Here is a 24,443-nt window from a genome sequence, read left to right on the forward strand (position 1 = left end):
TGAGATCATGGGAGGCCTCCAGGGTCTTCACTGCCACGTCTGGCACACAGGCTGGCGTGGCTAAAATAGCCAGGGACTGGCCAAACACCTCTCCACACGTGGTCTCTTCATGTGGCTAGCTTGGCTTCCGCACAACATGATGGTCTCAGGGGAGTCCAATTTCTCCCCTAGCATCTTTCTTCCAGGGGAGTGTCAGAAGGTAGAGGCAGCAGGCCTCTTCATGCCTAACCTCCACACACAGGCTCACTTGCACTGTATTCTGCAGTTGAACAAATCATTTAAGACCAACACATATTCAAGGGGAGGGAAGTAGAATCTACCTCTTGATGGGGAAGAGGAACAAGGAAAATGGGTCTGTCTTTAATGTGTCACCTAATGAAAACATGCAGCTGTAAAGAAGAGTCAGGATGTTCTCTATATACTGATGTGGAAAAATGTCAGGTTCTGTTGTTAAGTGAAAAAACAAAGTGTAGAACAATGTAGATAACATCTTTTGTGTAAAGTCGGTAGATGTGGGGAATAAAAACACCCATGTGTGTTTTGTGGCTATTTTCATTAAAAAAATTAACAAGAAATCAGTTAAAAATGCTTATCTATAATGAGAGCAATAAGTGGATAGATTAAGAGATAGGAAAAAAAAATCTTAATATGTGACCTTTTATATTACTTCGACTTTTGAGTTTGGAAAATTCGATGTGGAAAACAAAATACTTGGAAATCTTAAAGAAATGCAAAGTTGCTCAATCTTGCTCATTTCCTCAGGGTGCTGGAGCTGTTTGGGAATCCATGTGATGGACTCTATTTTGACAGTCCCATTGGTTACCAAGAAATCTTCATTTCACCATCACAATAATAAAAATCAACCCAGAAAATAGTCCATTTGGTCATCTGTTTAGTTATAGCCAATGGCCCCCACTAATAATACTGCCTACAGATTAATTGTTCTACTTGTAATGGTCTGAGAGTATAGAGAAGGGGGTTATTTTTCCTCATTGTCAAAGCCAAAGTGCCATTTCAAATGCAATTTTCAATATGTCAAAATTGTCAAAATAGAAGATTAGCCAGTGGTATGCTAATTGTTAAATATTCAGGAGTTTTCCAAGCCATTTGTTAAACCACTGGTAGCTTGAAATCGACCATGGCAGCTCCTTCCAGAACACATAAACAAACAAACTAGCATCAGGTTGCAATGTATGTATGAATGAAAAACACAGGGAACTGTAGAAGAGAAGGAACAGAAGGGGTGCCCACATACACCAGGGATCAGGGGAAATGGTATATGGAAATTATACTGACTTCATAAATGAGACTTAGGGTTTCCACTTTTTCTCTTTCTGTAAGAAACTGTACAGACGTGGACCGGGAAAGGATCTTTCTTAAATAGTTAACATTTATTGCACAGTTAGTTACACATGGAAGATACTAGGTGTTCTGCAAGCATTATCTCACTAGTCATCCTAACAACTTTTGAAACAGGCCCTATGATGGTTTCCGTTCTTCAGAGATGAAACGGGGAGCCCAAAGGTGGAAATTGCTTTGGATAAGCCAATGAGCCATAAAGCCAGACTCCAAATCTCATGGCTTGGCTCCAGTGCCCACTCATTTAAGCATCATGCTGTGAATGCTTCACATTATTACTTGGAAAACTCAGAAACTCATGATTAAGAAAAATGAAGTCACCCATAATTCTAGCTTCCAAAGATGACTACCGTTACCATTTTGATCTAAACCAATGGCCTTCAATCATTCCTTCAACTCAGTCCAGCTGAGATCTGTGACTCATGAGTCACTGAGTAACTGGGACTCCCTCTGAAAAGATTTTTCTCGAGGGTGTGAAAGGTGTAATCTGAAAAATCCTACATGTGTTTTTTTTTTTTAATATGGTCTGCTCACTATCTCATGTATTGCCTCTTCTAATAAATGGCATGGTTTTTCAAAGTGCATATTGTCCATAAACAGGTATAAAGAAATTTGATACGTTTTTGCTAGATTGGTTGATGGAAAGCTTTCCTGCATTGTCACATTTCTACTGGACCCTCTTTGGATCACTTTTTCAACCTGGTTCACTTTTCTTAAGATGCTAAGTACTATGGTGATATGCACACAAAGTCACATACAGAGTTACAATACATTTACAATACATGTTATCTGAGAGCCAGGTTCATACACACACACACACACACACACACACACTTTAGTTTTTGGAAGAGTTGGGTCAAAATCAGTTCTGATTTTGCCAATCATACTCACTTTGAAAATGTCACAATCACAAGATTACAATAATATCTTCAAATAAATGTGTTAAAGAGAAGAAAAAAGCAAAACAAACCAAACTCCTCTTCAATCAGAGGTTTTAAAAAAAAAAACTGTATGGCAAACGGTTTAATCTGAAAATTTTTTAGAGATTTCTGTGTGAACTGATTTATTTTTTGTGTCAAATTTTAATTAAAAATACTTTTTGATATATAAAGAACTTAGGATGAAGACATTAAGCCAAGTTCTTTATGGAAAGATAATGCTAATAACTGATCTTGGACACTAACAAATTGAATAGAAGTAGCTATGACATTTATTTAATTAACCTCTGCTTTAGCTCTTTTGGATTTTCAAAATTTTTAATTCCCAATTTTTAAATGGTTTTCCCATTTTCTTTGCTCCTATTTTTCTCCTTTGGGTCCTTAGTGCTTGTTGGTCTCTATGACACAGGGCCAGGCTGGTCTTGGGGGTTACTCAGCTTGGCTCATCCAACCCCCCATGGGGTAAGGCTCCTGCTGCTTTTTTGGGACTTGTTCTTGAGTGATTTTTCCATAAAGAACTTTTAAGTGACTTGTTCTTGAGTGATTTATGGCTTCGGTCTCTTATGCTTGTCATTAGTGTCTTCAACCCTTTTGGATTAGGGTCTTTATGTATGAGACTACTTTAACGATACTTTTCATTTCTGCAATGCAAGCTTATTGTTCTTGTATTTCAATCAAATGTACTCAATAGAGATGGAAAAAGTAAAGCTAATTTTTCCATCAGCAGATATTTAATTTCTTTCCTAACTTAAGACAAAGCTAACAGTCTAAAAAGTTTTGAATCCCCTTAGTTTTTCCACCCTGGGATAAGGTAATCAGAGAGTGCCATATGTGTGACTGCTGTTTATTAGTCACTAGCCAATTAGTAAATATCTCGTCTCCTAAAACCTGTGGTTTTGTTCCTTTAATGTTTTCTCCCTGCAATGGTGTTTTGTGGACTTTCAAAATGGCACCTGTTGATCTGGAAAAGTAGCAGCAATTACTATATACAGCTGTTTTATTAATTTTGTCATATGCTTAGTTTACAAATACATTTTCAGAAAAATAAAATGTCTTCCCTTTTCTCTCAATTATGTTTGTCATCAGCTTTCATGTTAGTCCAAGGCAGCCACATGATAGGGAAATTCAGGGACTCCTGAAGTCCAAAGCCATGAGCCAAAGCCTGCTGCTAGTTGTTTCTTCCTCTACAGAAGAAAGCGATGACCAGAATCTGGGGACACTTCACTTTTCGGTAATAGAGGTGAATTTAAACTCATTTTTAGACACATTGAGTGATGAATCTTACTGCATGTTTCAGGCTTCAAACGAATCATTCATTTTCACTGCTGGATATCTACTGGGAAACCGTAAGTTTTAACTTTTATTTACGTCTCTCCTATTTGGTTCGCTCCAACTATATGTGTCTGACATTACGGGCTTTGTCAAGGGCACATGAGCGAGTGCACCTCTGCACCCGCCTCACACATCCCGACCCCTGCCACTCTCCATTGAACCATTAGTGAGGCTGCAGGTAAACCACCAAGACCAGAGCTGTGCGGGGTGGGGCAGGGGGTAGGGAGGGATCTAGAACTAAAGCCCAGTTCTTGCACTTAGTTCTGTCCCTCTTTTTTTTGTTTTTTAAAGATTTTATTTATCTATTCATGAAAGAGAGAGAGGTAAAGGGAGAAGCAGGCTCCCCACAGAGCCGGGAGCCCGATTCAGGGCTTGATCCCAGGATCCCAGGATCATGACCTGAGCTGAAGGCAGACACTTAACTGACTGAGCCATCCATGCATCCCTGTTCCTCTTTCCCCACCCGTAAAATCAGTTACCTACCTCATGCTCCTAGGACCAGAGCACTTGGCTGGGGCTGGGCACATGCCAAGTACACGACCAGTTCCAGCCACAATAATGTAGCCGCCACATTTTCTAGCATGAGCACCTGCCTGTCTAACACTGAATGTTGACAGGAAGCGGCTCCATCCCACAGACCTCGGGCTGCAAGCAGCTCCTCTTCTCTATAGGCCAACCTGAGCCCCCTGTGAGAGAGAAGCAAAACAAGGGCAAACACTGTGAAGCTGTACATTTGGAAACGGAGAAACAGACGCACAGAGCAGCGTCCGTCGGTGTCTGAATGCACATTGTACCCGGGGTTGTTAATGCCGCCTTCACAAGGATGGGTTCAGCAGTTCATCGACCTATCATGATCCTGTATGGAAGTTAAACAGCCACAGGATCTATGAACTCCCATCCCACAGTTCCTAGATTTTTCTGCACGCTTAAAGCATATTCTGTTTATTTCCCCATCTCCTGGGAGCGCGGGTCGCCTTTGTCCCCACAGCACAGCCAGCGGTATAAAACTTCTGCATCTGTCAGATTTCTCCATGGGGAGCATAATTGCCTGATTTCCATTTGAAAGTACAGCGCTGACATTACAACTACATAGACCCACCAGTGGTAACAATAGTGTCCTGACACCTACAAGGGGACAGGGCGTGCGTAATGGTATAAAAAACACAGGCACCGAATGCACGCTTGCCTTCAGATGGACCAGGTCTGAGTGCAGCTGCGGATGAAGTACGCCCAGGAACAAAAAATTTAAAAATTAAAAAAAAAAAAAGAATAAAGAAAAAGAAACCCTCAGATTAGCATCAGCGTGAGTCTGGTGGAGCCAGATGGCTCTCTGTGGAAATCAAGCTTTCCCGCTTTCTTCCAGTAACCCCGACTAGCAGACAGCAAGCCTGCTAAGAGGGGAGAGAAATGATCTCATTCCTCCACCAGGCACATGATCCGCCTTCTTTCTCTCACACACAGCTCCACCTGAAGGAAAGTTGGAAAAAAAGACAGGGTGAGAAAGAAGGGGTGGGGAGTCTGGCTCGCTGTAAAGAATTAGCAGTGCTACCTAGAGGAGGGGCGAGATCCCAGCCCCTGCCAGGCCCCCAGCATTCAGAAACCAGGCTCAGATGACCCAAGAGAAAGCTGGGTAGATGGGGACAGGGGCAGCAGAAGGGACATTCTGACGTACTGGTGTCCCCCTCCACCTGCGTCCATGAACTTCATCTCCAGAGACTTGGTGCACAAGGGTGGAGAGGTGGGGCAGGACTGGCTGTAGCAGCTCTCCATTAAGCCCTGGCCTCCTTAGGGAAGGAAGGTGGATGATGTTTTCAGGTTCTTACTAATGAATGTGTGCACCACTCTTGGTGGGCTGGAGGCCAGTGATTCTGTAACAGTGCTTGGCTAGCCAGACCAGGTCAGAAGCCGGACCCGCCATCTGCCTGGGTCTGAGTCTTCTGTGCCCAGGACCGTGGCCTGGAGTGCAGGGAGCTGAGGGGCTCGAGCCAGATGGGGTTGCCGCCTGAAATGAACCTAACAGGTGTGTGGGTAGGGGGCTGCCTCTCCTCCAAGGTCCTATAGCCTAGAGGGGGCTCAGCGTGGACTCATCGTGCCTTCCCTGCCTAGTAAAGCATTTGTGGCCCATAAACAACAGTCTGTTTCTGGAGTGACAGCCAGATGTTTGGTGGATGGACATCAGGCCGACCACCAGATGTTGTTGGAGCATAGCCCTTGCAGTGGTGTGCAGGGGTGCAGCCATCCCCCATGCTGAGCTGCCCTCCTCATGGATGTTCACACCCCCCAGCTTGGCATGTGGGCTCCTGAGGGCTCCCACACAGAGAAGCGCATCCAAGAAGGAAGGCTCTCTTGAGAGTGCCAGGGGCTCGAAGAGCATGTCAGCAGCCTGGCTGGGTTTCCCTGGGCACCTGAAATTGGTCTCCGCCAGTGTTTACTCCGGAGTCAACACTAGGCTCCAGCAGGATACCCAGTGCAGGATGTGGTCATTCATTTAGAGCTGGAAATAATGATTCCAGTCATAATAAACACTGAACAGAATCCGCTCCATTTTCAATCAGGGCAAGGGCACCTGCTTCCCAATTTCTGGCCATCTTGGGTATAACTAGGCAGTTAAGTGGCATATTCTATGGGCAAAGAAAGCAAGGCAAGCTGCTGGCTGGGAGCCCAGGCTGCGGGCCCCTGCTCTTCTTCCAAAAACAAAACAAAAATCTGCCACTCTACCAAACAACTGTTTGGGTCCTCTCTCCAACAGTGCTACCACCTACCAGGGTTCATAGTCTTGGGTGGGTTTGTTCTTGCTTACAGCTGAGCTAAAGGACTTTGAAGGGAAGTACACAGGGGAGGTAACAAGAATCATGAGCTGGATCATTTTCCTTTGTCCCTGCTCTAGCAGGGAAATCACTTACTAAGAGCATTAAAAAAAAAAAAAATCCCAGCACTTGAAAAGGGCTTGCAAAGTGTGGATAACTCTTCTAAATGCTTTGTGTATATATCTGACATCCCTACGAGGCAGGTTCTCTAAGTATTCCCATTTTACAATGGGGACACTGAGGCACAGAGACGTTAAGCAACATTCCCAAACTCACACAGCTGGTAAGTGGTAGGGCCAGGCTTGAAAGCTGGCTCTACCCGGCTCCAGGGTCCATACCTCCAGGCTGTCCTGCATGTTTTGGTGTCCCAACATCGGCAGCATGTATCTTGCTCAGGCACTTGGCCAGCATCAGCCATGTGGTCTCAGGCTACTGGATCTCCCTGAATTTGTTTCTTCATCTGTGGAGTAGGGCCTGGAAGAGCTGACTTAGTATGGGATTGTTGCCAGGAACAGAAGTAACGTGTAACATATATGAGGCCTAGCATGTGTTTGATGGTTAATAATTGTTAGTAGCGACATTACTATGAGTCTCGTGGTCCTATTTGTGCTTTAATATTTTACTGAATCTTCACCCAGAAAACCTTGGAGATAGGTAGGACTGCTGTCACTAAGCCTATTTCATAGTGGGTGAGGCTGAATTACCAAGATACTGAGCAGTAGAGTCAGGACAAGAACCCACATCTCTGGACTCTACCCCTTGCACTCAGCATACCCTGACTCGCTGTAACCTTGCCGAACTATGGGTCACACCTGCCTGTTGCCAGACACAAGACACAGTTGCCTCCCGGAAGCCTGGGGCAGGGAATTCAACTCTTGTTGCCTTCCCAACCCCTTCTGCCTCTGGGATTAGCTGGGGGCAGTCAGGTCCTGCCCATGTTTTCCTGGGAATGGTTGAAAACACTTAGTGCCTCTTGGGCCAAGTAAGGTCCTAGTGAGGGTGAATCACAACATCACGTGTGCCTTCAGCTTTTGTTTATTATCTAGGTAAAATAGAAGCAATTTTCTGTTCATCCCCAAATGCAGATGCATAGCCCATACCCACATCTCCACTTCCCGTCCGCTCCCCTCACCAAGCCTCTGAGAACATCCCCAAACTCTTCGAGGCAGAAGGTGTTTCCATCCCCACAGAGAGACGCCTAGAGGAGCCTTCTGGGTCCTGAAGGCAACTGGCCAAGGAAGCTGGGCGTCTGGCTGTGTTCTGCTTTGCTTCCCTATCTTTCCTAGCTCTGCCCTTCCTGTGATTTTTACATTTTCCCCTCCATCTTACTCTCAGAAAAGCCCTGGGGAATGCTGCTTTTGTTCTATTGCTTCACACAATTCCCAGGGCTGGGAATGAAAATTATTTCCTTTCACAACCCCTGGCCGGGTGCCTTTCACATCCCGGCTGTGTTACGGGGTGATTTATAAACTGCGGGGTCTGGGGCTCTTTCCTCCGCCTCCTCTTTCCCCTGCCCTCCCACCATCATTTAAAACAAGACATTGCACACGAGGCGCTCAGAGGTCAGGGTGTCCTCTGAAGTTGGCCACTGGGGCTTTTGCTCAGAGGCGAAGATTCAGTGGAACCATAGTGATGAGAGCATGAAAGCCATTCACCCCTGGTAGAAGAAAACAGAAAAGAGGCCCCACAGCCAGACTTATCATCTGTGGGAACAAACAGGACTCAGTCTCAACGTCGGGGGTGGGGGGGTTGGCTTTGAACTGAGAATTGTAAAAGCACATTTTCCAAACTTGTCAGGATGGTGTTTCATTTCTAGACTTTTATTCTCAAAGGGACCATGAGGAAGAGACGCAGCTTAAGAAGTTTTGAACTGAAAAATGAAAAGAAGTTACTTTTCTTTGTCTCCGTAAAACCGAGTAGGGGAAAAGTGAAGCCGGGGGGTTCATTTTTCCTGCATCACAACAGAGCACAGAAAGCAGATGGTAGAGCATCGTTAGGAAAGTGAGGTGTCTGTGTCCGCTCTGAAGACAGTTGTCTGTCAGCGGCCTCCACGGAATCCTGCCCTGTCACTGAACTCCCTTCAGGGGTCGGTTCCTCAGAAGCTGAAATGAGACAATGAGGTGAGCCAGTCAGTCAAGCTTCAGACTGGTCTCAGTGGTCAGGGGGTTTCTGTCCCAGCCAGACCCCAGCAAACAGTGTGGCCACCCTGGGCTTCCTCTCCTACCTTCGGAGCAGGAAATCATCTTTGGAAGAAGAAGTCCAAACAGACCTCAGCCTCATCAGCATCGTATTTCTTTTGTCCCACATTGTGTCATCTTCTTGGTCACAGACCAGCTCTCTACTTGGACATAACTTACGGAACAGCCCCAAGCCTCCAGACTTTGCTGGCCCTATGACTGTCTGTGAGGTCCGAGCGTCAGAATCACACAGGCCAAGGGTCACAAACCAGCCCGGCCACGGTTCACACTTAACCCCTTTGGGCCTCATTTGTCCTCATCTGAAAAGTGGGGAGATGATGATTACACCTACCTCCCCAGGTTCTGGTAATAAGCAAAGCAGATGATTTACAGAAAGTGATAAACATAATGATAACACAGAGTACAAACTCAAGATGCTGGTTCTTATTCTAAGTTTGGAAGGGAGCCCAGAGTGAAGGTACTGGAAAAGAACTACCTCAGGGACCGAGCCACACAAGGAAGGAGGGAGGGAGGGAGCAGGACTCAGAGAAAAAAAGGAAAGAAGAAGGCTGTTGGAAGATTTTCTCTACTTCATCCTGCTTGCCCTGTGGTTTCACTTGGAAAGGTGAGCATCTAAGATTTTCAAGTCGTGTATCATTCCCGCTTCTTTTTCTTTCTTTCCTTTTCTTTTTTAATACTGATCATTGTTCCAGAGACATTTGAGTTCAGAGAGGTTCACATAATAGATTTGTGGCTCAAGTGCTCTAGAAATCAGGAAACACAGGAGGAGCTTCTCACTTCAGCCTCATGTTCCCAGATTAATGAATGACGTCTTTCACCAGAAGGGGCCCTTAGCACTTCAGACTTCTTCTAGAAACCGGATCAGTGATTCACCTTGTTTTCCGATCCTAAAAGCTATGGTTTGTTTTCAGCACAAATAATTTGCTAAGGTTATGTCCCTAAGGAATATGCGGAAAAATTGGGGCTGCTGGGCCTGTCCCCAGTCTCTCCTCTCTCTCTAGCCCAGGATGGGCTGAGAATTTGGGAAAGGAGCCTGGAGCACACAAGGAGGGAGATCATGGGCCACCTAGAATGAACTCACTGGGCCAACTCTGGGTGATGAGTCATATGGAGTTCACCACTCGTGCATACGTTAGGGCTACTCTGACAAGGAATCAGGGTTCGGAAGACCCTAGAATGTGGCATTTTTATGGAGTATGGCCAAAGAGGTGTTCCTTCAGTGGAGATGTCACTGAGTACATGTTCATTTGAGCTCTGTAGTATGTCCTCCCCCTCCTCCCCCTGAATTGCAAAATACTGAATCATGGTTAGCAATATTTTATCCTCTCCGGAAACTGTTAATTATATGGGTGCTTTTGGTTTTTTGTTAATTCTCTATGAGTTTTATTATTCCCAAACCATTTATTCCTTTCACTTTGAGTCAAAGTTTATTGTGATAATGGCTTTTCTTTGAAAAAATAAGCACTATTACCATTTTTAAAGGAACACAATTTTTCCAAAATGGAAATATGCAAGATTAGTGATGAAGACAGTATGTTTGAAAAGTTTGCGATTGGTTTCATTGTGGTATCATGGCAAATAGAGGGGACAAGTGTTGATTACAGGTAGAAATGTAACTATTTCTGTTGAGAAAACATGGCTGCCCCTGCTCTGTCACTGCCCATCAGCACTAAAAGGGGCAACTGAACTCTCCCCATCTAACGTCCCTCCATGCCTCAGTTTCTCCAGATGTAAAAGGATTACTGCACCATACATCTGCCTTCCACTGAACTCCTAGAGTCGTTATGAGAACCTATAAGAGAACACCTCCACAAGATTGTGAGTGCCGAAATGTGGTTTGTGTCTTTGGAATTGTACAAAAAGTGGGGGTCACCCAAACAAAAATACAAACCAAACAAGAAGGGGTTGGAGTTACTAAAACAAGGGATTCCAACAAAGGAAAACTTTTCTTTAGTTATCCACAGGCAGGCTCTGTGTATGATATGATATGCCCCTGCTTCCAGAAAACAGCACAGTTACTTTGTGGTGAAGATGACTCATCTGTTTTCTGGCTTTACCTCTCACAAAGAATTTTGGAAGTAAACTCAACACTAGGAAAGAATATCTCACAGACCCTTTAGCCTCCCTGTTATTAAACACTTTCTCACGTTTTCCTTCCTCCTAATTTCTCTTCTCAAAAAGTTTTCAACTTACTCCCCCCCACCCCTTTGTGTCTCTTGCTCCCACAGCATACTTTTCTTTCTTCTAACCAGGCCTTTTTTTTTTTTTTTTTTTTTTTAACTTCCTCACTTGTGTCTTAATTGTGGTCCTCTTTCTCTTCCATTTCTACCCATGTTTCCCTTGCACTTTTATTAAACTCTGTTCTTTCCCTTTTCTGTCCTTGAGGAAAAAGTCCCTGATGGACAAGGAGGAAAAAAATGGCCAGCTAGCCTGTTGTTGGGAGAATAGCAACAGCATTATTGAAAGCTAACGGACCAAACATGACCTTGTCAATTTGAGCCAATGCCACCTGATGATTCAAACGAGACTTGATCAGTATGGAATTGCAAGACTCTCCTGGAATTTCTACACAAATATATATTTGACATTTTACCCCAATCAATTCCACACTCCAGATGGTGGAAGAATTTCCTTGTTTGCTGGAGATGAATTCTCACTCATCATCTTTTACTCTTAGAAGACCATGGCTCACAACCCCCAAGGATAGCCTATTAGTACCACCATCTTGCTACAGTTAAAGCTTATTATTGGGCATACTTATAAAATGGGGTGTCATCATTAATTAAGTTTTCTGACTGAGAATTCCAGTGTACATCTTCTATCTAAACACTAAAACTCAGGTTGAATTCGATTAGTCTCTCTCGGAAAATTCAGAGGCAACTTTAAGACTCACAGAACATCAGAGACATCCCAGATGTATTACAGATTTGCAGAAGTGCAAAATAATTGGAGTTTCCACTTGATGCGATGCAAAATGTGACTTGAGATGTGCAGCAAACAGCATGAGTCACATGGGAAAAACTGTACCACATTGAGCACGTCGTGTCTTCTTAGTTTCCCTCTTCTGTTTTGAAATGTTTTTAAATGTTCAAAGGAAAGAAATTCATGACCTCCCAAGTTACAAAACAGTGTATGTGTGACAATCCCAATCACACATACACCATGGGACCCTCACATACATAAGTTTGGCAGATAGGCCCCCCAAATTTGCTATTAGTCTCTCCAGGTGATGGAATTATGGGTGATTTTGCTTTCTTCTTTGGATTTATCTGCACTTTTTGGTTTTAAGATAGTAATAATAATTCAGTATTCTGTCTATAATATAAATGAACAAATAATCTTCAGTTGAGCAAACCAACACAGCCCAAGAAAGAATTAAACGCAGCACAGAAACCCACTTCAATAGCTATTAAAAATAAATTAAGTTGTGGTAGAAGCCATCTTCCCCTGTTTGGAAAACAACCAGTGCTTAGGCGGTGTTGTCAAATATGAAATTGGGGGATGTCCTAGTTCAGCGGTGAGAACAAAGAGCAGTTTGGGGAAAGGTTGCTGCCTTGGGAAATACACGAGTACTTTGGGTCACTGGCTGGTCATTACAGACAGGACTCTATGACTCATAAAGGGTATGACATGGGGTTATAAGAAGGAATTCTTACATTCGTGATGGCAATAATTCCTGGTCTGCATTCTTCATCTGTATCTAATCTCCGAGATAGAGTAAGATGTGGGAAACCGAGTCTTGGTTTCAGTACTGATTTTCCATTATGGGGGTGATGTCTTCATCTTGAAACTTAAGTCTGACTCTCTGTTGGGTCTTCTCAGCCATCCTCAAGACTTCATCCCATTTGGATGCTTCCCACATGGGTCCTGCCAACGGGGGTCCCTTCCCACCTGTGCCTCTCACCCTGTACCCTTTCCGGCCTTTACTCTGAAGGGTTTTCATGTGTGCAGAAACAGTTTATCTCCTCTGACTTGTTTCCATCTGGATTTATTTTCCAATGAATCCACCTGCTCTTGGGGGAAGGTCAGGCTCACCACACCGTACTGTTTGTAGGTGTGAACAGAGAAAGGGGCCACGAATTCTAGAAGTGATCTTTTTGAGGGGAAACTCTACCAGTGAGAAAAATTTAACCTTGTTATACAAATGGTGCAATGGGGTCTCCAGGTTTGGTGAGAGTGGTTGCCATTCTAGAATCACCCTCCCCTTTTTCTCCTATTTTCATCCATGGGCAAAAGGGGCCATGATCTGGAGGAACCACATTTCCAGCTTCCAGAAGCCCCTTCATTCTCTAGAGATCAGAGCAGAGGCCATCCCCTTGATCTGCCTGTTCCTGCCATCACATATTTGTTAAGCGAGTGAATTCCCAATATTAGGGTCCCTAACTGACAAAGCAGTTGGCACATGGGTCATGTCTTCCACATTTCACAGCTTCCAGATAATATACAGCATCTCATACATTCCTCAAAGAGACTGGGTAAAGCGGGCATTCTGCTTTCGGGTTGAGAAAGTGAAGCAAAGAGGACTTGCCCAAAGTGACACAGTTGGTTACTGGGCAGCAAGCCGTGGACGTGGGCCCAGGAATTCCGATTTCAAGCTAATTCTCATTCCGTCATGATGGTGGTCCCCTAGCCTGGCAGCTCATCAAAATGCCCTTTGGAGATGGTTAACTAATAAACCAGAGTTGACAGCCTCTCTCTGAGTCACTCTGGGGCGAGGCCCAGACATCTGAGTCTGACAATTGCCACCCATCGCCCTCCCATGCCGACCGACTCCCAAGGCCTCATCCCCGTCGATGATATCAAGCCCAATAACAAAGGGCCTTTAGAAGTCCCTTTAGAAGCCCTTTCTGCCGCTGACAGTGTCCTTCCATTAGTAAACTCCTCATTTGCCCAGAGTTGGTTCATACGTCCCAGGATCTTCCTTCTACAGAACATTGGTGGGTTAACAACTCAACTTCTAAAAAGACTGAGGTTAAAAACAGCTGTGCCTCGGGGATAAAAGGCACAGCATAGGGACTATCGTCAATGGAACTGTAATAACACAGCCTGGTGATAGACGGGCTACACAGGGATGAGCACAGTGTAACGTATACACTTGTCCAATCACTGTGGTGTACCCCTGAAGCTGAGGTGGCATTTTGTGTCAACTCTACTTCCATATTAATAAATAAATACGAAGACCAGTCCTCTAGCAAAAACAAACAAAACAACTCTGCCATTCGTCAGCCCCGAGTAGAAAAGGTTGGAAAGATCTGACAGCCAAGCTTACGAAGGCCTTAGCAAGGCCTACTGCTGAAAGGCCTGGGGGCCAGGAATACAGGCCCAGCCTCCTTTTGCTGCCTCCCCCAACCAGCCAGGCCCCAGCTCCCCGGACATGTCTGGGAAAGGCACTTGTATTGTCAAAAATTTGCAAAGCGAGGGAGGGACAGGGACCTGCCGATTAAGTGGCCACAAACTCAGGCAAGACTCACTCACCAGGGGGCTTGCTGGGGCTGGGGAAGTTCTTCCCATTAGGATTTGAGGGACTCGGCAAAGCCCACAGCAGGTAGACCACTGAACTCCGACAGAGACTCCCACTACTAACGTGCTCCAGAGGAACAATTAGGAGTCCTCCAAAACCGACCTAGCCTGCCATGAGCCCAGCAAGGGGACCCCCCCTGGACTGATTTATAGGAAGGGGTCACCTCCAGAGAGGAGCCTGGGCCACGTGCCTGAATGCTGCATGCAGGTCAGCCTGGAACCCATTATTCTAATTGTCAGGAGAATCAGTTAGGAGACAAGTTGAAGCAAGTTGAAATTTGAAAAACACATTAACAGGGGTCTGACGAGATGCCAGAAGAGCCTGCCAGCAGGGACAGCTGGAAGGCCAATTTTTGAGTCAATACTGAAAGGTGGTCGCTCAAATATCTGAGTCAACACACACTGATTTCTCTCCGGCTCAATACTCCGGGTTAATTGCCCCGGGGAGTCTACCCCACTGACACATCTAACACCCAATTCCATAGTGGAGTCAAAGAAAAGCATGGTATTGAAGTGCAAATGAGGTCCTGGGTGCAGCCTGCAGGCCTGGGTCCTGCTGGAGGGTTTCCTATCACCAGGGCAGACACTTCCTGCAGAGATGCGGTGAGCCCCCCATTTGCAAGAGGGCCAAGTGGTGAGCATCACATCACAGCTGGCCCTCAGAGAGGGATCTCTGGGGTTCGTGTCTCGCCTCTGCAGCTCCCTGTGCTGCTAAGGCCAGAATATATGTTTCAGGAGTGGTGGTCTTCACGGGGAGTGGGAGTCGAGGGGATACCTACTTCCCAAATTTGGGAACAAGTAAGAGGGAAATGCGTGCCCCCAGAAAGGGATCCTAAATTTGGCAAATTTGTGAGGCTGATGGCCAATGTGATGGATGAAGTGAGCCTAGAGTGTCCTCCCGAATGCTTAGAGGTTGGACAGTAGGCAGATCTCAGAAGCAGCAAGAGCCAGCAGCCTAACCTTCGGGGTCCTGACAGGTTTTGGCTACTCATGGAAGCACTGTCCCATAACGGGACCCACAGAGGGGCCAAGTGGGATGACCCCATGGCTGTAGGTAAGAATGGGGGCTCCTGCAGTGACCGTCTAACAGCCCTCCCCTACGTCAGAGCTAAGCATGACATCGTGAGATGCAACCCAAAACCTACGAGAACTGAGATCTAAATCACAAGGACAAGGCAGGCCCCTAGGAACAGGTGACATGAATCCTTCAAGGTGAGATTCTAGGTCTTCTGCCAATCATCACAGATAAGGAAGAAGCCTGTGCCATGGTAAAACGAAACTCAAAATTCCCTGGGGAAGCTGTGAAAAGCCGTTTCTGATTTGGTAGGTCTGAGTTTGGGTAGCCTGAGTGAGATTCAATGGCCAGGCTGGCTTTCCAGGCTGGCTCAGTTTATCACTGTTTATCACTGACCCTCAGGGTATGCGTTGGTCCTCACTAACAGGCCTGCAGGATCACAGGCAACAACCAGAAAGCTGCTCAGCTGGGGCCTGGAGGATCCCAGAGTAATATGGCGGAGCCTCTATGAAGCCTGGGGGTCCACACGCAGCAGCCTACCACCAGGGGGAACTGAAGTCCTTCTGGCCCATTGCTCACATGGACATGGGCTGCCTGAGACAAACCAGCATGAAGATCCAGTCCAGCTTCTTTCATTTACTTTGTCTGAATGACACCACCTTTCTGAACTTCAGGTTTCTTACATCTGTTACAGGGATAGTCAAGGGACTGTTGTATCAAGTGAGATAAAGTGGGTAAAATGCCCAGCACTAACTAGTTGCCCAACAAATGCCTCTTTTCTAACCATCCAGTTTTCACCCCCAAACTGAAGTGGCCTCAGTTTCTCCTGAGGTTGTCTCCTGTGGTTGTTGATATTGGTTTATGTCCAGGGAAGCAGCAGCTGCAGGAGCTACTAAATCAGGAACCTGCCTGAGAAACTTCTTCTTTTTAAGCAAGAATCCCAGCCCTGCCCAGACCTGTTGGTTTCTTCTGTGGAGGGATCTCCATGTAGCACAAGTCTGAAAAATGAGTTTGTTCATCTTCTTGGAGCATGAAGTTCTTAGACCTCCCAACCTGAGCTGGTGACGCAGCAGTCATTTCAGAATGCAAGTGCCAGAGACCTTCTCCTGGGGAACGTTCCCATGGAGTCCCAGCAGCTCCTTACCTTGCCTCTTACTTACTCTCAGACTTTCTGTATGTGGCTAGGAATGCTCCAGGCCACTCTGACTTCCTCCCCTACTGCTCCCTTCCCCTTCGACCCCTCTTTAGACACATGGCCTTCTTAGTCTTCTTTGAGCTTGCTAAGCTCATGTTTGCCTTCAGCCATGGAGCTATCTGGAAGCTCGCATGATAGCCTCATGGCCGGCTCTGGTCTTTCTTGCACACTTCAGCTCAAATGCTTCAGCCCCAAAGAAGCCCTCATTGGCCCTCTCTTCTCCATCACTCAGTTTATTTTCTGGCTAACATTTGTCATTATCTAAAGCGATCTTATTTTCCTTGATGTTGTCTATCTTCCATACTAAAATGCAGGCCGCATGAAGCAGGGACTCATGTCTTTAGTTCAGCGAGCACTGACAAATCCCAGCCTAGGGCCTGGCCTCCACTCTCTTGTCTCCCTGGAGCCTCAGCAGTTTTCTAAGAGATGCTGTTAAATGAACCTATGAATTATAATCCCATATGTAAGATGATCTCATGCTGTAATAACAGACTATAATAACATCACAGAGCGAACATCACTCAGAACCATACAACTGTAGGAAGGAAGGCGATGGGGTGGGGAGGGTAATGCCGCCCAGTAATGGCAGAAAGTCTGCTTAGAGCGGCTCATGCTCCAAAGTCCACGATTCCCCAGGATCCCCGATCAGAGCAAGGGACTTTTTATTCTGTCTCCTCTCAGAATTGAATGGAAGGGTGCTGATCATTCTCTCGACTTCAGATTCTGGGACTGAACTGGAAGGAAGTCTTCAGGCATCGGAACAACATCCAATGCCAAGGCCAAGGTCTCAGGCAAAACTCAAAAGATACTGTCTAATAAACATAACCATAATGTCTTAAAAGATACTATCTAATAAAAATAACCAGCTCTTTAACAGACAGACGCTGCTGCCTCGCCTCAAAAGCTTAATCCCCTCTGGATTAATCTGGACCCTCTTGCATGAGGTTTCCAGAAAGCAGGAGGGCGGCAGTGGCTGCACAAAGCCAGAGAGGACAAGTTGGCAGGGGGCAGTGAGGTGTCCCTACAGCAGTTCTTTCTGCAGACCCATCCCTGGTCCTTCATCACAGCTCTGTGTCCCCATCCTCCGAACCCAGGGGAGTCAGTGCTGCAAACGGCTCTTGAGGAAGCTGAGTGGCTCACCGGGGCAGTTAAGAGTAGGCATAGGTGGAAGGAAAACTTCCATTCCCACCACCTTCAGGGACAACCAGAGAAGAGAGTCATAGGGCCTACACTTTGTCACTGCTCCGAGGTTGCTCTGACTCACCCTGTAATGGAACAGTACAAAAATCTCTGGCACTCCTTGTTCACAGGCGGTGTGCAACTGAGAGCATGGTGTCCAGACAAGCCTTGTTTCATGGGTACCGAGAGACCAGTATGTTTTTCTGAGCACTAAACATTCGTTTGGAGGGGGGCATAGAGAACCCTTCCAGAAGGAGGGTGCCCCGCACACTTGGGGTGGGGAGGTGGGTGGGTTGTGTTCAAGATGCAATGAGCAACCATCAGAACATCCTGCTCAGGACCCCAAACTCCATCTGTCCCCATCTGGCTCTGAGCCACACCTCTGAACCCAACGGTTCCTCCTCCACGCACCACAGCGCTGCGGGTATATGGAAGGCTCTGCGTACTCACCGTCTGCCTTGCCGCTCGTCAGCGGCAGTGGCTCACTATCCTCGTACCGCATGATGGCAACAGTCTTGCTGTCTTGACCTCCTGGAGCACTTCCATCTGCAAACGGGCATGCGGGGAAGGACAGTGAGAATGGCTAGCCGGCTTCATGAGCTGCAGAGGTGGGGGACCTTTCTTTGATGCCTCTGAACATCAGTCTCCCCTTGGGTATTTCCTTGGGCACCCGTTGTATGAAGGACCAACTGGATAGTGGTTCCGGCTGCTGGGGGGACGCAGGACACTTAACATGCCTAATGCCTTCACCAGCTAGAAGATGAAGGAGCAAATGCACCTGCTTTTGAGAACAAAGGGGAGAAAGGAGAATGGTTTGAGGAAGAGCACTCCGGGGTGCCGTCCCTTGTTCTGTCACTTCCTGGGTGTCCCCTCATGCCAGGTGGGGGAGGAGTGCGGGCTGATGAGAACCCAGGAGGGTCACTGCTGAGGACTTCTCACCCTGTTCCCCTGCCGTCTACCCACGGATGAGTGCTGGCTGCAGTTCCAATCTGCTCACACTCATTTTCTTGGTCTTCCTCCCACACCTCCCCCAAATCACCCAAAGAAGCCAGTGTGTGTCTCTTACAGAAGATCCTCAGAGGAAAGAAGCCAGTATGGGAAGAACAGTAGCATGCATATTAGTGTCTCTGCATCCCCATCCTCCATCCCTGGCTTTGAGAGACTCAGTCTTGTTGTGTGGGACAAAGTCCCTTGGTCTCTGCAAGTAAATGGGGTTCCCGTTCTTGCGGCCCCAGCCCCACACTGCAGTGGGGATGGGAGGGACAAGCAGTGCCTTCCCCAGGGCCAGACAGCTGAGGCTTATCGCAGGAGACCCTCGCCTGATGTGGAAAGGGGCAAGAGAAGCCAAGAGAAGCATGGAAAGAAAAGAAGAGAGGCAGAGATCTTTCCAGGTTCTGCACACAGGGTTGTGCCCTTTCTCTGCACAGAGATTCCTGGCCAAGAAGTTCAGGCTGGGGGCTGACATCAGCCCAGAGGAGCAGGTGACTTTCCTTTATCATAAGCCATACCCGGAGGGTTACCTACCCAAAGTGGGCCTTTTCCCAGCTTGCACGGAGAAGCTGGTTCGGGTCCACAAGGGGCTACCCCTCCCCTTCCTTCACATCCGTTCTCCTCTGTCTCAGGGTCCATATTGAATCTTTAACTGAAACAAGCTTACTCATATTCTACTGTCAGTTATTTCTGTTCTGTTTGGGTTTTCCAGCTCAGAAAAGTAGGTTGGAGTCTACTGACCCACACCATGTTCTAGAAACCTGTTCGTCAGACTTTCCCATTTGAGGACCCCTGCAGGGGGAACAGGAGAAAGTGGTATCCAGCTTGAGCCAAGGGCACCTTCTGAGTAGAATTCTGCCCTGTCCTGGTGTGAAAGCCTCCGACTCTGTCTCCTCTCTCCCACAATCAGGTGGTAGAACACCTCTCCCCATTTACATTGTCCAGTTCTGACAACAAAGAAATTGCTCATCCCTCCCTATCCGTCCTCCCTGTGGAGAGGGAGATGGTGAGGCTATGGGCGAGGCATCCCGAACCTAGAAATTCAGAGGCCAAACACTCTGTTGAGAGTGGCTTCTGGTCTTCAGTAGCCAAAGTTATTTCTAATTTTTAATTTACATCTTTCTATCTCAGTGTCTTTAGCACTAAAATGTGGCCAAAACCTGTCGCAGCCCACGGGGATATTAACATGCACCAAAAACGCTATGAAAACAAGTCTAAAAGTTCTTCCAATACCCATCTCTTTAGTAGTATGGCCTCACTTTTTGAACTAGTAACCGTGATTCATATGTCCCAAAGAGACATCCTGCGTGTATTAGCAATGAGAAAACTCTGGATTTCAAGATTTTCCTTTGCAGGCCCCTGGATCAGTTAGAGATTAGCTCTTGTCTAAAGGAATCCATTTCCTCCTCCAGTTTGCTTCGGAGGCTCAGGAAGGTTTGCCTTGTGCTACTGGGTCTCCCCCTGGGGTCAGCACCTCCCTGCATTAACCAGGGAAGATGGTAAGGAGCCCCAGCCACTCGGGGTAGAGGGCAGCTAATGGGGACCTCCTCATCGGATTCCAGCTACTGCTGTGTGTGAGTCCTGTGAGCCTAGTGGTAATCCCCGGGCTGGCTTAGCACTCTGTTGTTTTAACCTAAACTCCCTCTCCTGTCATTCCAGGAGCTGGGTAAATCACAGATCTCGTCCTTCTTCCCAGCTTTAGAAGCCAGCAGCAAATCAGGAAGGTTGTGAGGAAAGCCCACTCGAGGCTAGGGAATAGGGAAAGATTCTAACATTGTCCACCAGCTGCAGGAGAGGCTGATGAGAAGAGCCCCTTTCTGGGGCAGGAGAGAAGCTGGAAAACAAACGCAGGAGGGACCCTCCAGGCTGGGCCCATCAGCCCAGCTCAAGGAACATCAGACTAGCCAGGATGCAAGGGTTCATCCTGGTTGCTCTGATCCTTGAGATGTCAAGGGATAATGCCCTTGCAGACCCTGCATACTTAAGGGCCACACTGAACACATCCCAAGTTGTTAGTGGAAAAAATATCCAACACCGAGAGGTGGCTTTTCCTTTATGCTCACCCTTCCGGTCAAGCAGGCTTTGAGGTCTGCCCATGATCTCGTCCTCTGAGGCGTGCAGGTTCCGGATCAGAAAGTACGTGGTCATTTTTCCTTTACCTTTCACTTCAATTTCACCCCTCTCGATTATTTCAAAGCCTTGATTTTCCAGAGCGCTGCACAGAGGGGGTAAAATATGCACCAATTACCAAAGATTGGAGGTCTGCAACTTGAGAGTTGGCTACAGTGGAGAGGGTGATGCAGGAGAAGTCTGGGCCGTGGAGCACACAATGGATTGTGGGAGGGGAGGGTGACCACAGGACATTGGCCAGGCTGGTTAAGTGGGGCAGGGAGGCAGCTGGGGAGAGGAGGGAACCTAAAGTGGCAGAGTGAGAGCACAGGGGACCCACCCAAATCCTGTGACTCTACACCACCTTTCCTCCCTCCAACACACTGCTCATACCCACAGCTGCATGTCCTCTCTGGCCACGCGTGCACCGGCCCTGCGTGGTTCTCAAACAGGAGGCTCCTTGGAAATCAGCTCTCTCCTTTCCAGACTCCCCAAGCACCTCCCCAATTACCCCCATGTGGTCAGCATGCTCATCCTCACCCCCCAAGCTTTCTGCATGGCTTCTGGCTGCCAAGGAACTGAAGGGAGGAGTATAGGGGGAGGGGACCCTGAAAAGAGACAGAGCTATGGGATAACTGGAAAATGTTTGCTTGTTCATTTATTTACTCGTGGCTGCCGGGTATTGGAGAGAAACCACAGAACAGTGCGTACCAGCCAAGTATCGAATTCACGGTCAGGTGGGTGCCTCAGGCAGCTCTCAGCACTCACTGACCTTCCCTTGCCCTTGACCAGTTCCATGGAGATTTCAGACCCTCACCACGCTCCTCTAGTTCCCCCACTTGGCACCCGCTCTCCTCACTCTCAGGTTTCTGACTCTGCCTCCTCCTTTGTGACCTTTGTGATTCTTCTCTAAAATTGCAGCCACTTACAGGCAAGACCCCACAGCATTTCACCCCCTCCTGGCCACACTCCCCTTTTGCCCCAGTCTCTGAGGCTAAGATGTCTTGTGCAAGAACTGTTCCCTTCCCACCTCCTTGAGGGCTGGCCGCATCAGCCACCTCTCCCCTTCTTTTCAGTTCCCACAATTTGCATCCTTCCCTCAACCTCCTAGCCAGCTAAGGTCTCCTCCATCCGAAACAGAAGGAAAAAACCTTCCCACTTCATTATTTCCTGCTTTAATCCCATACACTTTGCCAATCCCTGCTTTAGGTCAGAAGCTCCTTGGGAGCCAAGGTGTCATACAGGAGAGGCTCAGGAGTATTTACTCTCTGACACAGCGTCTTCTGTAAGCCAGGGTGGCATGACTTTCCTTTACTACCTGTGTCCCATGGCGGCTAGGCACTCTCTGTGTTCTGGAATTAGGGTAAGTCAAAGGAAGGCATGAATGCACAAAGGGCTACCTGTAGGCAGTGGGGCTGAGGTGCACTTTGTCGGGGAGCCCGTGACTTTCCATCCTAGAAGCTGTGTTCACGGTGTCACCAAACAAGCAGTACCGTGGCATCTTGTCTCCCACCACTCCTGCCAAGACCGGTCCCGTGTGGATGCCCACTCTGATCTGCACAGAGAAAACCTCACTGAAGCAAGACCATCGAATACTCCTGCTTTTCTTTTGAAATTGAGGTATAATTTATATAAAACAAACAAACAAAAAAGATCTCAAGTTGTTAGCTCCGGGAGTTTTGACAAGAGCATAGGGCCCTGCAGCCCCCACCGAAAATCAAACACAGCCTACTTTCATGACCTCGCAAGATTATCTTGTGCCCCTTTCCAGTGAAGCTCCAGCCCTCCCTGCAGGGGTGACCACTCTCTTCTTTCTTTTCCCAAAGGTGAATTTGCCTGTTCCTACAAGAAAAGGAGCCTGTCCAACACCGAGTACCTCCGCCTCATGCAGAGTACGACCTCACGTATACTGAAGGCTATATGAGTGAAATAATAGAAGATCTCGAAGAGTCCTAATTTAAAAATTATTGAATTGGTGGCACAAAATGTTTCAAGTCCTTTTCCCTACTTCCTTAAATAAACCCACATGGTATGTTGTTTCTGATGGAGAGTCAATGATGTGCCTAACCAGATCCCTCTTCTTATCTTAAACTTGATAACATCTTTTCCTGTTTTCTTCTTGGTAAATCCACCAGGAAAGTTTCCAGGAATGCATTGTTTAATTTCATTCTTAGTGGTGTAGCATTACTGTCATCTCTGTAGCTTTCTCACACACATACCCACACACACACACACGCACACATGCACACACGCACACCCTATACACACACTCTATTTACACAGCAGTATATTTTCAATAATTCAGTGGCTTTATTTACAGCCCTTTAAGCAAAACTCGGATCTCTTATCTGACCTTTTTTATCTCGTTCCCTCATTCCCTCCCATCTTGATTTTTTACTGGGGCTTTTTTTCCACAGATGTATCTGTGTGTTTACATGGGCTGAGTACTGTGGATGTGTCCTTCCTGCAACCACCTAAAGCCAGCTTTTGCTCAGAAGGCTACAGTGGGCACGACCACCAGAACGTGCAGCATTTCCCAATGTTGGACTCATCATGAGGGTGAGTGGAATGCTGCTTCAGAATCTCCTATGGAGGGGCTGTAATTGAGAAAAATTGTATTCTTTTTTTTTAATTAATTTTTTATTTTTTATAGACATATATTTTTATCCCCAGGGGTACAGGTCTGTGAATCACCAGGTTTACACACTTCACAGCACTCACCAAAGCACATACCCTCCCCAAGGTCCATAATCCCACCCCCTTCTGAGAAAAATTGTATTCTATCTTCTAGTTGTCTTCATTTACTCTGAGTTGGCTGGGTAGCTTATCTTGAAGATCTGACTGCCAGAAAGAAAGAAGGGATTACATTTTAAACCCCAGAAACACTGCTCTGAAACATCTCAGGGCGGCTAGGATCTGCTGAGCAGACAGAAGAGGATGCTTACTTTTCATCTCCAAAATTATCCATCTTTTAGAGTGTGAACAAACTTCCATGCTTGGAAGAGTAGGTTCCTGGGAGAGAGGTGAGCATATGTCTCGCTCAGGGCCACGTGGCAAAGAGGAAAGCTATTCGAAATATCTCATGGCACCCTGGTGCCTCCGCCTACTGCTGAGGGCATTTTCCCCCTTCAGTCTGACTCCTGAACCTCCGAGAAGGCATGTTGAATACACAGTTTCCTTTGGGGTGGGAAGGCTATTCAGTAAACCAGAAACACTTGTGGAACTGAACGCTTAAATTAAAAACCTGGAATTATTTAAAAAAAAAACAAAAACAGCTATCAAGATGGATTGAGCCCTGCAGAGTAAATGGAGAGCTGAGCTCAACATTACAGACAAAGAAGCTTGCGGTCAATCACATGAAAGTACCAAGCTCTAAGACCTTCTCTGAAGTTAAAGAGAACTTGGGATGATGATAACCTTACTATTATCTCAATGACTTAGAACATGTGCAAGAGAAGACAAGAGGTGGGAAAAATTACCCATTTTAACTAGTGTAACATACCCAGTAACCATCTGAACAGACGTATAAGCAGAATTCTACCTTTTTGTGCGTGAAATGCTTCGTATTCAGCAAAATACTCAGTTTCTCTCTACCTGGATGGGTTCTCCGGTAATAGGATTCATGACTTCTTTTGCAGAAATTCTCATTCCCAAGGCAAAGTTGGCCACTCTTTGAGCATGGCTTCCGACAGGCACCGGTACGCCCCCCACCACCATGTAGGCATCGCCTATGGTTTCCACCTGGAAGGGGAAAAGAAGCATTCAGAGCATCCCCTTAATGCATTAAACATATGATTAAAT

At 46.7% G+C, this 24,443-nt stretch overlaps 1 protein-coding gene across 1 annotated transcript in view; it reads right to left on the reverse strand.

The window, feature by feature from the left end:
• Positions 1-8,243: 8,243 nt before the first annotated feature.
• Positions 8,244-24,443, reverse strand: part of LOC131813725 (guanylate cyclase soluble subunit beta-2-like) — a 31,237-nt gene continuing 15,037 nt past the window's right edge. Inside the window, exons 9-13 of the mRNA XM_059144173.1 lie at positions 24,237-24,383; positions 22,043-22,197; positions 20,597-20,748; positions 17,994-18,089; positions 8,244-8,538 (exon numbers count right to left, since the gene is read on the reverse strand). Of these exons, the coding sequence (XP_059000156.1) occupies positions 8,393-8,538; positions 17,994-18,089; positions 20,597-20,748; positions 22,043-22,197; positions 24,237-24,383 (696 nt within the window). The 3' untranslated portion in view covers positions 8,244-8,392. The remainder of the gene's footprint in view (positions 8,539-17,993; positions 18,090-20,596; positions 20,749-22,042; positions 22,198-24,236; positions 24,384-24,443) is intronic.

This window comes from Mustela lutreola, chromosome 13, assembly GCF_030435805.1.
Source record: "Mustela lutreola isolate mMusLut2 chromosome 13, mMusLut2.pri, whole genome shotgun sequence".
NCBI lineage: Eukaryota > Metazoa > Chordata > Mammalia > Carnivora > Mustelidae > Mustela > Mustela lutreola.